The following is a 13,381-nucleotide window of genomic DNA, read 5'->3' as shown; positions in this document are numbered from 1 at the left end:
GCTCCATGAAGCACACTTCTGGAAAACAGCCATAGCTGTGTTTTCATACCCCAACACCAGCACGAGGCCTGAGCCCTCCCTGGCTGCCCCTGGGGGGTGATCCAGTGAGGTACAGCCTGAGCACCAACTGCCTTTCTGACCCTAAGGGAGCAGCTCCATTACATACAGGTTTAAACCATCACCATAGCAGGACATGGAGCCTGGAGAGGAAGCCATCATGAGGCCACCAGGATCAACACCTACAAAGGCAAATTTGTAGCACTTCTCCTTGTGTTTTCAGGCTGCAGAGAAAACAAAAGCACACTAATATAGTTCTATTTTTTTTTTTTTCCTTCAGCTTGCAGGTAGACACATTCAGAAGATCAGCAGCAATTTCTTTTCACAATAGCAATTGAAAATGTGCTGCAAAGGCAGGAAAGATCAGGAGCTTGCCAGCAGAAGAGAACAGTAAAAAATGGCAGGGCTCAGCTCAGGCAGGGGCAGAGCTGACTCTAGGTATTTTCTCTCACCTGCTGCTTGTGCACCCTCCAATCTGCCAACTAACTCAAACACACAGCACACACACACACACACACACACAAAGCTGTGCTGGCTCCCATAAGATGAAATGCAATGCAACAGCAGGAGGAAAACCAGAGTGCAATCCCTGCTCCTAGGGATACCTGCTCTTGAAAGAATAGCTCCACAATACAAAACCAGTGAGGAAGAGCCACTGAACTGGTGAAAGGGGGAGGGGAGGAGATCAACTCCATGTCCATGAGATTTGTATTACCACTGCTTTGGAAGCAGGGGGTCCTGAACATTAACAGCACAAGCATCTTCCCCCATGCATTCAAGGGTTACAGGTACCTCCACTAGAGAATGGACAACAGAATCAGGGCATCAGCACTCTGGCTGGGAATGAGGGCTGTGCCTGGGGTACATGCACTTTGGCTGTAGAGTGCACGCTTGAAAACAGTTGTTCATAAGCACTTGTTCTGCCTATGATCTCATTAGCATTCACATACGGACTCTCACTTCATTGAGAAAGATTAAAGTGTTTGCCTTTTATTCAGAAGCCTTGTTCCATTTACAGTGATACTTTTCCATGTCCTTCAAAACAAAAAGCCCCTAATTTCTTAACAGCACCATCAGTCTATCACAACAACAACAAAAAAAAAACAGCAAAGCCAGTTACATGAGGTGATATAGCATAAAGAAACAAATACAGCTGATACAGTAGAGAAATAAACATTTACATAAAATTAGATATGTTGCTATAAAACCGGTAGTATGCAATTAAAAGATCAGCAAGATTACCAGCGTGCTAGATGCTTAAAGCAAGTATACTTAGGCTGTATCTACATTGTCATGCTGGTTTTAGGCATGAGTTCACATCCAGCTACCTCAGTTATTCACTTTACATGTGGTGAGCTTTCAACACAGCTTCCCCTACAGCCAGCAAGCAGTGTGTATGCAAGCATCTAAAGCTCCATTCCCAGGCTCAAGCAGTGCTTGCAAAGCTGTAAAGATGTCTCCTGCTGCTGCCTCCTCCCTACAAATATGGCATTAGAGGATTCATCAGCATATGCCTGGTTAAGAAACAAAACACTCGGTTGTGTACTAAAAAACCTTAAGCAACATAGAATCTTAGATTTTAGAAAAATATTTTAATTATCAGTTCACAAGTAAAAACTATCACTATCATAAAAATAACTTGAAATACTAGAATATCTAGCTTAGAAAGAGATTTGTTTTTATTGCTGTTGTATTTAGTTTTAGGAACTGTCAGCATGAAGGTATTGGTGGGTTTCCTACTCATCATAGTCAGCTTGTAAGGATACTCACAGGAAGATACACTTTCCTATTTAATCCTCATGTAATTTTCACATATGTAGGCTGCACTGACTCTTTTCAGATGTGCATACTTGACAACTGACACTATATATCACTTGGTCTCAACCAACTTAAATTGTTTTATTAAATTTCATTTGCAACCTTTAAAGATTCACTCCAAAAAGAGTGAACACCAGTACTGACACCACCTTAGCTACTTGTAAATCCTATAACTGTGTTCTGACAGCTATCAGATATTAACTCATTCATTTCATTTTGTTTGGTTTCTTCCTTATTCTCATGGTTGGAGTGATGCTTGTTATTTCCAGCTTTTTTAGACTTTCTGAGGAAAAACTTTGTCAGTAAGTAACATAATTCAGCCACATTTAAAAGAATGCAAATGCTGGACACAGCAATCATGAAAATAGTAAACACCGTCTTTTCAGTAGGTCGAGAAACAAAGCAGTCCACTGTGTTAGGGCAGGGCCATGCATTACACTTCATTAAGCGAGGCATGCGGAACCCATCGTACATGAAATAAAACGCATACATGAATACTGCTTCAAAGACCAGCCTGAAGAAGATGCTGCTGGTATATGTCCACCACAAGGAGCCCTCAATACGAAACCTCTGTCTTCTGATCTCTTCAATGTCCTTGTATTCGCATTTCTGGTCTCCCTTTCTGAACTGCCTCTTCTTCTCATGCCTCCTGTAAGCTACATGCATGGCCACCAGCAGTGCAGGTGTGGAAACAAAGATCAGCTGCAGGGCCCAGAGTCTGATGTGAGAGATGGGGAAAAAGTGATCATAGCAAACATTTTTGCAACCAGGTTGCAGAGTGTTGCAGACAAAGTCATCTTGCTCATCTCCCCAGACTCTCTCTGCAGCCACAACCAGGATCATGATACGGAAGATGAACAGGACTGTGAGCCAGATCTTCCCAATGCTGGTGGAGTGTTTATTTACACCTCCTAAAATGGTATGCAGGGCTCCCCAATCCATTGTCTTGTTTTAATCGTCTGACCTAAGACAAATAAACAAAACTAAGGTTAATCAGGACAGGAAACAAATGCCATCAAGCATGAGGTGCAAAAAAACAAAACAAACCAATAAGAAAAGCAGTATCATAACTGCAGCACATCCACTGGCTGTGGTAGCTGTGGTAACATTTTGTTGACACAGTGGGTTTACCTATAAGCAGTTATAAATAATCTAATCACGTATCAGCAGGTAATAATTCATTACTTGATTACACACATGGTATCACATTTATTTGACTTCTAGGTGTATTTACCAACTGAAAACACCTATTAGCCACATCAAGTAAAAAAAAGCAGACAGGAAATTGACAAAACCAGCCATAAATTAAAACATACAACTTCTAGTAGTTTGATAAGAGTAACAAAAGAATAGATGACATAATCCAGAAGTAATGTAGGTGTTATGTTAAAAAAATAAATAAAGGTGTTAGACAGCTAGAATTCCAATATGAATTAAGCCAAGCTGATCCATCCTTAGCTTTGAAGTGTAAATAGCATTTTCATGAGTACATTCCAGCAATAAAGACAGACCTTCAAGAGCTGCTGCTGATGCTCTGCATCCTCCATAAGCAGGTCTGGATAACCTCATTCACAAATTTTAAAAATGTGACTGCAGGGCTCTCTGTTGTTGAGGCATATTCCACAATAGCTTGAAGCAGTGAAGGTTAAGTCTTGGTCATTATCTATCTCGAGTTGGATGTTTAAAATCAGTGCTTAAAGACTCACCCCCAAATTGCATGTCTCTAACAAGAGCCTAGGGTAACTTGACAAAGGCTCCTTCATTGTCACTGCCTGTCAGGCAATTTCTCCCACCCCTCTTCTCCCCTCCTTTTTAACAAGACTGCATTACTCCTAAAACAGGGGAGACATTTCAGAAGCTGGGAAGAGCGCTAAAGTCAACATTTGAAGAGTTCAGACAGGCCAGCAGTAGCTCAGAGCCTTTTCCAACATAAGCATATGGTTTCCAGTAGGCAAGTTTCAAAGTACTATGACCATTATCAATTAAATCAACTCGAGGATTTCACCTTTGTCTCCAACATACCTCCTGGGAAGGAACTGTCTGGATTTGCTCAGCTTCCACAAACAGCAGCCTTTCAGAGAGCAGTCAGAGGTGTTTCAGCCCACCTCCCCACTTCAGCTGAGTTTACAGAAAGCTAGTATACAAGCTACTGTGGATTCAGGAAGCCAGCATTTCTCATGCCTATCAGCCAATGCTTGCAGATCTTTTTGCTCCAAAATTCCTCATGAAGGTTTTTATTTCTCAGCTTTGTTAAAGACTTTTCAACCTAGTTGATCCAAGTCCAACCAAGCCCAGACCATCTTTCTTTGGCATTTACAGTACAGGACACCAATAAGCAAAATCACATTTTCAAAGTTTCCACAAAAAAAATGCCACTGGAAAAGGCCATTTTATCCATCACATGAGAGAATGATCAAGATTTCCTAACTCTGGGCTGGGCCACACTGCATGAAGAATTAAGACTTTTTTTGCAGTTGTCGTCCACATCACACACTCATTCTGAATAATGTCAAAATATTTTCTGGTTTACAGCAGTTACATGTAATCAGTAAGTCACATACAATCATACAGAGCATCAGTCAAAGTACACAACAGCACAGGGAAAATGAGGACATTTAATTGTTATATGAATGCAAAGGGTTGGGTTTTTTAATTGAGTTACTGAAATGTAAGTGTGATCTCCCTTCACTGGTTCCATAAGCTACACTTCCCTCAGGTTATGCTGGTTGACTGTATATGAAGTATGTGGGGATATACTTCAGAAGGTGAATACCAACAAAGGACAGACCCAGGACTTCCTTCAGATTGGAGAAACCTTTCCCGAGCCTCCTTCAGGATGCAGAGTCTATGTGGACTATTACCTCTGTACATCTATCTCAGAACAGTCCGGGAAGCAGTTATCTTCCAATCCCACTATGTTGTTTTTTAAGAAGAAGGTTTATTTTTCATTAGCATACAATCTTTGTGGATTAAGAACCCTATGAGGCCACAGGAAAGACCCTTAATATCAGAGCTACTTACAAAACATACTAGCTAGATTTTCAAATGTTTGTACCCCTTTTTTTGATTTGATTTTCCATCCATCAGATCAGTCTTGCTTTCAAGATTTGCTTTGAAGATCTTTGTATGTTAAACCAAGGAACAGTTACAACTTTATCAGTGTTTTTACTAGTGATCTGTGTTATTATTACACACACACTGCAATTAAAATACTTTTAAAATGACACTACAAGTAAGTATTATGACTAGAAATACTCCTGCACATCTGAAAATCTGTAGAAGTTTGGCACCATGTAAACTGTGGTACTACATACACAGCATTCACCAATCCTTTAATTTCACAGACGCCTTGAATTTCTTCTCTCATTGTTCCTTCTTCTCCCTACATCTCCTTACAGTGTGAAAGGCTGAGAAGTAGAACCTGTGTACCCCCTCCTCATCAGCCCCATTTCTTAGCGTCACCTCTTACTGTACACTGATACGGCTGCCTTTCTGCTACCACAGCTTCACAAGGATTTGTTACCACATGCTATCACTCCTTCCTGTCTACCCATGCAGAAACGGATTCAAAATATGGGTGCCTCAGGGTGTAGTTAAAGGGTACCTTGTCTTCAGTAGCAAAATTAACTCAAGATGCCTCCCCCATCAGCATTTGCTCCTGAGATCACACTGCAGTTCTCCATTTCCTGCAACTTTTTTCTTTGGGGGGGGGGGGGGGTGTGTGTGTGTGCATTATTAACCAGGTGGCCTATTTAAAAGTTATTCCCGGTACTAGTATGTTTGGGTTTTTTTTTGGTTGGTTGGTGGTTATTGTTGGGTTTTATTTATTTTTTTTAAACCCAATCCAGAAAGTACAACTTCATTTAAAAAACAGACTGCAAAATGCAAAGCATGGGTAAATAATTAGCAGTTAGTGGGTAAGAGGGGTTGGCAAAACATGGTGCTTCAATTCTAGCAAAATCAAACTTGTACCTGGATCAATGCAGAAAAGGCCACCACACTTTAAAGAGGCAAATTTTTGCCCCGAGTCTCCTAGTGAGATTTCCTCTCCTTTCCAGAAAGCCTGTCTTCCATATCTGCCCAACCCCTCCCACCTCCACCATTCTCACCTACCTTTCCGAATCCTTCAGTTGTATCTTCAGCTCCTCCTGCCACCATACCCTATTCTTCCAAGCTCATCACCGAGATTTGCCCTTTCCCACTGTACCCTCATGGCCTCTCAAGCTTGTTTATATGCTGGTGAAAGGTCATATGACTTCTAGGATACTCCAGAGAGATACAGGGACTGATCAAATACTAGTAAAGTCTCACTATCTTCTCTGTGAAGGGTGGCACAGTTAAGATTGTAGGGCCATATTCAGGCAGCCTGAATTCCATCCAAATACCTTGTCCCCAGTGTTTCCTACTATCTGGGTTTAAACAGCACTCACCAACACAATTTAGAGCATCTGATGAAGATGATTCCAAGTCTCCTGAAGTGCCCACCTCTCTCCCATGAGCAGACACAGTGACCCAAGCAGAATTTAAGTTAACCAAGTATGGCCCATCACACTATTATCATTGCAGATCACTCCAGCTAACATCAAGTTTGGGCTATCTGTACTGATGTGACAGCTCATTTACTCCTAACCTACTCAAAAGCTACAATGTTGACTCTAGGTTAACTGTCTTCTAGACGCTTGCTTTTAGGACCTTTTTACTAATAAGTAAAAGATTAACTGTCTTGCTGCCCAAAGGAGAAGAGAGCAAGAAAGCTATTTCTCATTAATGGGTGGCAACTCTTAGTTTCATAGAGCTAGCCCAGATATTTTTACATGAGTAAATCCAGCTAAATGCCTATAGAAACAATAGTATGTAGACAGCCAATTTACCCGCTTTGCTGGTCTCAGAAGTACAGCAAAGTACAGGAATAAGTTAAATACATGAAAGATTAGGTGAATTTGGGAGGGAAAAAAAAAGTAAAGTAGGGGTGAGGTTAAGAACTGGTTATAAAGCAATAAGCAGGGAAGAACAGAACACAGCTGGTCAGTGAGTCTGAATATCAGCATTTAGAAACCCATTCTAACATGGGGGTATATTAAGTGTTAAATTTTCCTTTAAAAAAGGAAAATGTAACTGGCATGACCAAAAGCCTTTCCAAGCCTCAGCATAGATCTTTGTTTCTGCTACCAGCTGAACCTTCTGCTCCATTTCAGCAATCAGAGGATCACAATAGTGATCCTGGGCTGTCACAGTAGGACTTAACAATCATAAAGGATCACTATCACTGAAAAGTTAGTTATGAGAGAAATGGTTCTATATGATCACATGACACAAAGGCACATGAGCAAGTGTTTTGTTGTGGGTTTGTTTTCTGGGTTTTGTGGTTGGTTTTTTTTTTTTAATGTGTCTGTGTGTGTGGTGGTGGTGGTGTTCTTTTTTTTTTTTTCACTAATGGAATAGACTGCAGCAAGAGAACAGCTTAACTATTTCCACAGTTCTCCTGCTTCTGGAAAGTGTTTTGAGCTCTGTGCTACCATGGCTAGACTGCCTTCTACTTTAAAGCTAGCTGCTGCAAACCTACATTAGACAGCAATAACAGTGCAGTGCCTACACCCAGTGAAAATCCCTGCAATTCACAACACTAAAGACAATTATCATCGAGCTCCAGAGTTCATGAGCACAGCTGGTTAACTGTCACCTTTTTCACTCTTAAAGACTGTTACATTGATAAATAATCTGTCAATGGTTAAACACACAGCTTCAAACCACAACTACAATACAGTGAAGGTAAAACCAACAGAAGATACATTCCTTTCACATCCACAGTATGGTGCTTGCTGCTATAGGAGATTATCAAGAAAAAAAAACACAGTCATTAGCAAGTACTACAATATTTGTTTGTTATAGGAACATCTGGGAGTTCGACTCAAGAAGGGGTCACAGTATGATAACTTTGGCATAAATTCAGAGTGAGATTATACCTATCACCCCACAACTACAAACAGGATACCAATTTTAATTATTCTACTGGAATTACACAGAAACATAGAGGGTATTCACAATGCCTCCACTCCTATCAGAATTTCAGTGCAGGGTGTACTCAGAGTTACCAGCTTGGTGCAACACTCTGCTTTCAGCAGTGCCTCCTGAATACTGATACAAGACCAACAGTCTGCCAAGGCAGAAGTCACTTTATCTGAAGTGGGAATACATTAACCAAGATAATGTTTGAGCAAAAAAGCACTGGTGCCAAGTGTCCCTTCCCGCCCCCAAAGCTGGTGACAAAGGTAACTCAGATGCCTGAGAGCAGCAGTCTTAATGCAGATTGTTTGCTAACAACCACCTTTAGGACATCAAATCTGCGTAACACCCAAAATCGTTATCAAAATTATGACCCAACTTCACACAGTAAGTATTTCTATATATAGAGGTCCAGCATACAAAGGCACTGCTGATAGAACTTTCCCTTCAGATCTCGATCTAAACAGTTACGCTGGGAGCACTAGCTCTTATAGGGGCTGAAAGCCAGCATCAAGGTGTCTTAGAGATATATATGCTGCTTCATATCCAGATTTGAAGAACACAAATCTGTATTTCAGTAGTTTTTTTTATTGACATACTTTCACACTGCCAAACTGGGGTCTAGCTTATTGCTAAGCAGAATAGCAAGCACTTAATTGCTGGTGTGTAATTTTGTTATTCCTATTGCTGAATTAGTTTCAGTGCTGTACCACAAGAACAGCAGCACTGCCATGACTGAACCAAGGAAGCTTCTAATAAATACAAATTAACATCTTCCAAAGACAGCATCCTTTTATTTCACCAAGAAAGGCTTGCATACAGGTTGCAGCAATTACTTGCTAATTCTCTCAAACTTCCCACCTAATTTATTAGCCTGCCCCATGCCTCAATTTCCCAGACATTAAACTGAAGATAACAAAAATCTCATCATCTCGCAGTGCTGCTCTGAAATGCTCCACTACAATTATAGGCTCCAGACTCCTACTTTTTTATCAGTAGACCAAGATAGATAAGTACCAGTTCAAACTTAGAAGTACAGTGCTTCAGTTCAATTATCCAGGGTATTTGTACTACCTGAAAAAGAACACAGCTCTCTACACTGCTAAGGCTTTAATGCAGAATTCAAACTACAAGAAGATGCAGCTTTAAACTCAGGCTTTGACAACCAAAACCCTTTGATCTCACTATTACAGGCAGCTTCCAGCTATTTTAATTTTACAGGTGTACACAAAAAAATTATAAGGAGCATGCAGCTGTAGCACTGAAATATCAACAACTCTACTTCTTTCCTAAAAAGCTGAATAAAGTTCAAAAGAGCAGTCTAACAATCACGGCTTCATCTAGTAGGTCTTAAACTTGTTCTGAACACTTATCTCCAGATCAGAGTGGAAACTGGAGAACAGAAGAGCCATGACAGAGGAATTACAGTATATCTGATTTGACACAAGAACAGGCAAAGACTAATCAGGAACAGGAAACCTGTGACAGTTGCAGGTCTGAACACTGTGAGCATTGTACTTTCCTTCTACTCAAGTTTATGAAAACAGGAGGCATTCTTTGGCTTAATTAAAGCCAGTGTGAAACCCAGAGTTAGCCTTTAACACAACAGACTAGGACCCAATATCTGTGTAGTTAAATCCTATAGTTATTTCACTAGCCTACAACTGTAAATGGAAGATTACCATCCTCCAGAACATCTCTGCATAAAATATACTCAGCTTGTGGAAAGAGATATCAGAAGTGGCAGTCACACTTGAAGGCATAACAAGACAGTACAAGTCCTATTAGAATCTGGCATTTCTCTGCTATTTTCCACTGTAAACCTTTCCTCCAAAATGAGCTTTAAGCTTCCCGCCTTGAAAGAAAGCCAAATTCCCAAGGACTGTCTTCTCTGATGCAAATCTCCTATTTCCCATACTTTTAAAGAAAGTTTTACACACACTATGCCCTGCTCCCAGTCAGGAAAATAGCAAATTCTAGTTATGGCTTTTTTTTTTAACCCATTATTTAATTCCCATTTCTTTCCTCTTAAATCTGGGCAAATGTTTGCATCCCCTCCACAAATGCGCCTACTCCCACTTCAACATAACATCTCCTACAAAATTGGCAAGTCACTGTCTCTTTCACACACAGACAGAACTTGCACCCTTTTGGAAATGCTAATTAAATTTATAAACACTAAGATTTATACTGCAGTGCAGCTTTCCCTTGCTTTTTATATGATGTCTTTCATCAGATGTAAAGATAAAAGCAACTTTTTCCTTTAAAAAAATATCTATTACAGGAAGAGACGCTGGTATGAGGTAAGGAACAGAATGAATTTTCAACTTTTACCATCAATGCATAGATGTTTTTTTCTTTTCTCACATTCCTTCTGTTTTGATAGCACTTAATCTCTCTTCATGTATCATCACTTCAAGGTTTTCCTTACACAAACTGGTGTTTAGCCAGGCAAGAATCACAGTTCTCCTCATTTCAGGTAACTCATCAGCCATCATTAAGTAACAATTAAAAGCAGAGAGGAAAAGAACAAGGAAAAATGTCAAAAGGATTTGATCCATGCTCTTGTTTCATGCAGTTTTGGGGACCACTGATCTCACTGAAACTGTTCACATGAACAACACAAAGAATCAACTTATAAAGCATCTTCTTTACTCATGGGTACCAACTGAGCTTATGCAATGCCTGCTATTAAGAAACTTGTAAGTATACCTCAAAGTGTGCTATTTTCCAACTACTGAGATATCCACTTTACCTTTTTCATTGTACAATTACTCTTTACACTAAATAGATGAGATTACCCAAGTAATCCACCTATGTTATGCTTCAAGGGATACAAAACAGCAACAGAGGCCCAAACCTCAAAGTTGAGAGAGCAAGGCCTGTGATATGTAGTCCTACCAATGATAAGACTGCCAGTTCTGAGGATTTAAGTTTCTCAGAAAACCCTGATACACGCAGTAACCTCACAGATCTGCAGAAGTGTTGGAAATTCCACCTAGAAAAATCACACTGCAATGCCCAGTTGGAACATGGAGGTGCCAACACAGGATGAGGGTTGGCCCACCACTACCTTTATCCTCTGAGCTAAACCTGACACAATCACATGCAGATGCTTCTACCTGCTACCTTTCTTCTGGGGCTCTTCAAGATAAGCAGCTGGCAAGCCAGGTTTCCAAGCTGAACAGTGCAACGGTAAGAAACCACATAACTTCATTAAGAAAATAAAAGATGAAAACATTTTATACACTCACAACACAGCACACACATGTACCATAAGATCATGAATCTGGGTTCAAACCCCCATACAGTTTCATGCAGACCACAGCTAACAGAATCTCATTGGTGGTCAAAGTCACAAAAACTAAATTTAAAAGAGCATTCTTAAGATAAAAGGCCACTTCCTTCTTTTAACCCAGTATCTGCACTCTTACAGGTGAAAACTAATACAGCAGAAGATATTAATTATATTGGGAAAAAAAAATAGTCTCTTCAACATACAAGATTAGAAAAGAAACACCAAAACTAGGAAAGCCCAGTGATGAGAGAAACAGCTATGCCCATCATGCCACAGGTACACAGCTACCAGCTACCACCATGAACCAAGCAAGCACACCTACCCTTACTGCAACATGTCCCTCACACTTAATTTAAGGGCTAGAGTACTCCTGTATACAATCTTATCCAGCCCCGATACTCAGAAATACATTTATTTCTGACTCACACTTCTAATTTCCTACTCCCCCTGTAATTCTGGGGAATGTTTCCATTGTGTGACCAGACACTCACAGGACCTGTCAGTTTTACTGATGCAAGCTGTTTACCTTCATGCAGCTCTCTTTAACATCTGTAGGTGTGTCGCAAATTACCTGTAATTGCGGAAGGCTTGATTTTGCTTAGGCACTTTAGCTGGTCGGGTACTTCACATAACGTGCTTACAAAGCGCTGCTGAGAGAAGACGGATTAAAAAGAGGTCGTTAGTTAAATGCATAATTAACAGAGCCAAAAGGACTCCCAATTAAACCCGGTCACAGGATTCAAGCACTTCCTCTCATGCTTAAGCACGGGAAACGAAGCCGAGGCTTCCCGGGCCGAGCGGGGGTGAATCCTGCCCGGCACTACGGGCAGCGCGCACGGGGCCCCGCCACCAGCCCGGCCCGCTCCGAGGCAAGCGGCGCCACCAGAGCTCCCAGCTCCACTGCCGTGGGCCCCAGCCCCGCACTGGAGCGCAACAAGTGTGGAAGCGGCGGCTACAGCAGCAATACAGGGCAGCGAGTGCTGGGCCTGCCCCGCCGCACCCACCGCCACCGGGCCCGCTGCTCACGGAAGACGCGCGGGACCGGCCTCCCCCGCCCCCGGTGGAGCTGCCGGTTCGCCCCCTCCCGCCGCGCCCCATCACCTGCCTCAGCCGTGCCCACAGCAGCAGCAGGTGATCAGCCCCGCCGGGAGCTCCCGAGCCAGCCACCGCGGGCGGGCGGGGAGGCGATAAGGCTCAATGCGGGTCCGTCAGTGCCTCAGGAACAGCCAGTCCTGGCCTCGCTGCCCCTGAGCTTTAAGGTCCCTCCCCGTTCACCTGCCGCCGCTTTTAACCCGCCCCTCGCCCGCCTCCACCCGCTCCCGGTTCCTCAGGCTGTCCGTGGAGGCGGTAAGAGCCCGGGGCGGGGCTGGAGCCCATCCCAGCTGCTGTACCCTGGGGAGGGGTTAGAATGGGGATCTGTGCTTTGAACATGAGAGGAAGACAGCCACGATAAGGGACGGGATGGGACGGGACGGCGGAGCCGAGCCGAGCCGAGTCTGGAAGAGCAGGCAGGAGGACTTCTGTCCTGCCTGGGGCGGCGGGGCGCGTCTGTCTAGTGGCCGCTTCCCGCCGCCCAAGGGCTGGCTTGAAGTTGCATGGGGAGAACATAAGGGGAAGGAAATCAAGATAGCTGCACATGTGTGGGGTTTTGTTTTGTTTTGTGTTTTTTTCCAGAGGAAATGCATATCTGTTCAGGATAACGTGGTCATGTTCCCATCTCTTTAAATCTAGGTATTCAAAAAGGCCTTGGCACAGCAAAAGCCCTGGCCTTTTTTCTTGGAATTTATTAAGGAATTACTGGCCAAACACAGAAGGAAGAGCCAGTAGTTTCTGGCTTTCTGAGGTTTGTTTTCAAGTGCGATTGAAATGCTGCAGCAGTTCCCTGTAAACTTGCAGCCTTTCACGAAGCTGTGGATATTTGTCAGTAGAAAAAACCTATTTTAGAAAGTTTTCTGTTTCTAAGGAATACAGTTGCTGAGGAAACAATTTACTTTGGGTTCAAAAATCCTTGCCCAAACCTGCGTTCTCCATCTTGCACGCACACATGTCAAACTAAATAAATGGTTTCTAATCCTCTTAACTAAATTCTCAAAGAAAATGTACAGCACAACTGCAACAACAGTGTATTTGTTCTGGCTTTGGTGAAAAATATCTGTTTGTACTTCTTAAGTGTAAAGGCTTGAATGATAAATGATTTTGAGCTAA

General features: G+C 42.2%; 1 protein-coding gene across 6 annotated transcripts; it reads right to left on the bottom strand.

The window, feature by feature from the left end:
• Window positions 1–1,026: 1,026 nt before the first annotated feature.
• On the bottom strand, window positions 1,027–12,456 carry LOC134161914 (gap junction beta-6 protein). 6 transcript variants are annotated; one of them, XM_062615236.1, is made up of 3 exons: window positions 12,278–12,456; window positions 11,748–11,826; window positions 1,027–2,839 (listed from the first exon to the last, which is right to left on the bottom strand). In XM_062615236.1, exon 3 carries the CDS (start codon window positions 2,815–2,817, stop codon window positions 2,026–2,028), a length of 792 nt encoding a protein of 263 aa, XP_062471220.1. In that variant the 5' UTR covers window positions 2,818–2,839; window positions 11,748–11,826; window positions 12,278–12,456; the 3' UTR covers window positions 1,027–2,025. The 6 variants fall into 6 exon arrangements, with proteins under 6 accessions (XP_062471220.1, XP_062471222.1, XP_062471221.1 ...); XM_062615238.1 differs by having other exon boundaries at window positions 11,748–11,823; XM_062615237.1 differs by having other exon boundaries at window positions 12,297–12,456.
• Between the last annotated feature and the right edge of the window lie 925 nt (window positions 12,457–13,381).

The sequence above is a fragment of the Pezoporus occidentalis genome, unplaced genomic scaffold, assembly GCF_034315485.1.
Source record: "Pezoporus occidentalis ecotype Australia unplaced genomic scaffold, CSIRO_AGI_Poc_V1 ctg18, whole genome shotgun sequence".
NCBI lineage: Eukaryota > Metazoa > Chordata > Aves > Psittaciformes > Psittacidae > Pezoporus > Pezoporus occidentalis.
The sequence above is the reverse complement of the archived record's forward strand: the minus strand, read 5'-3'. Positions and strand labels throughout refer to the sequence as shown.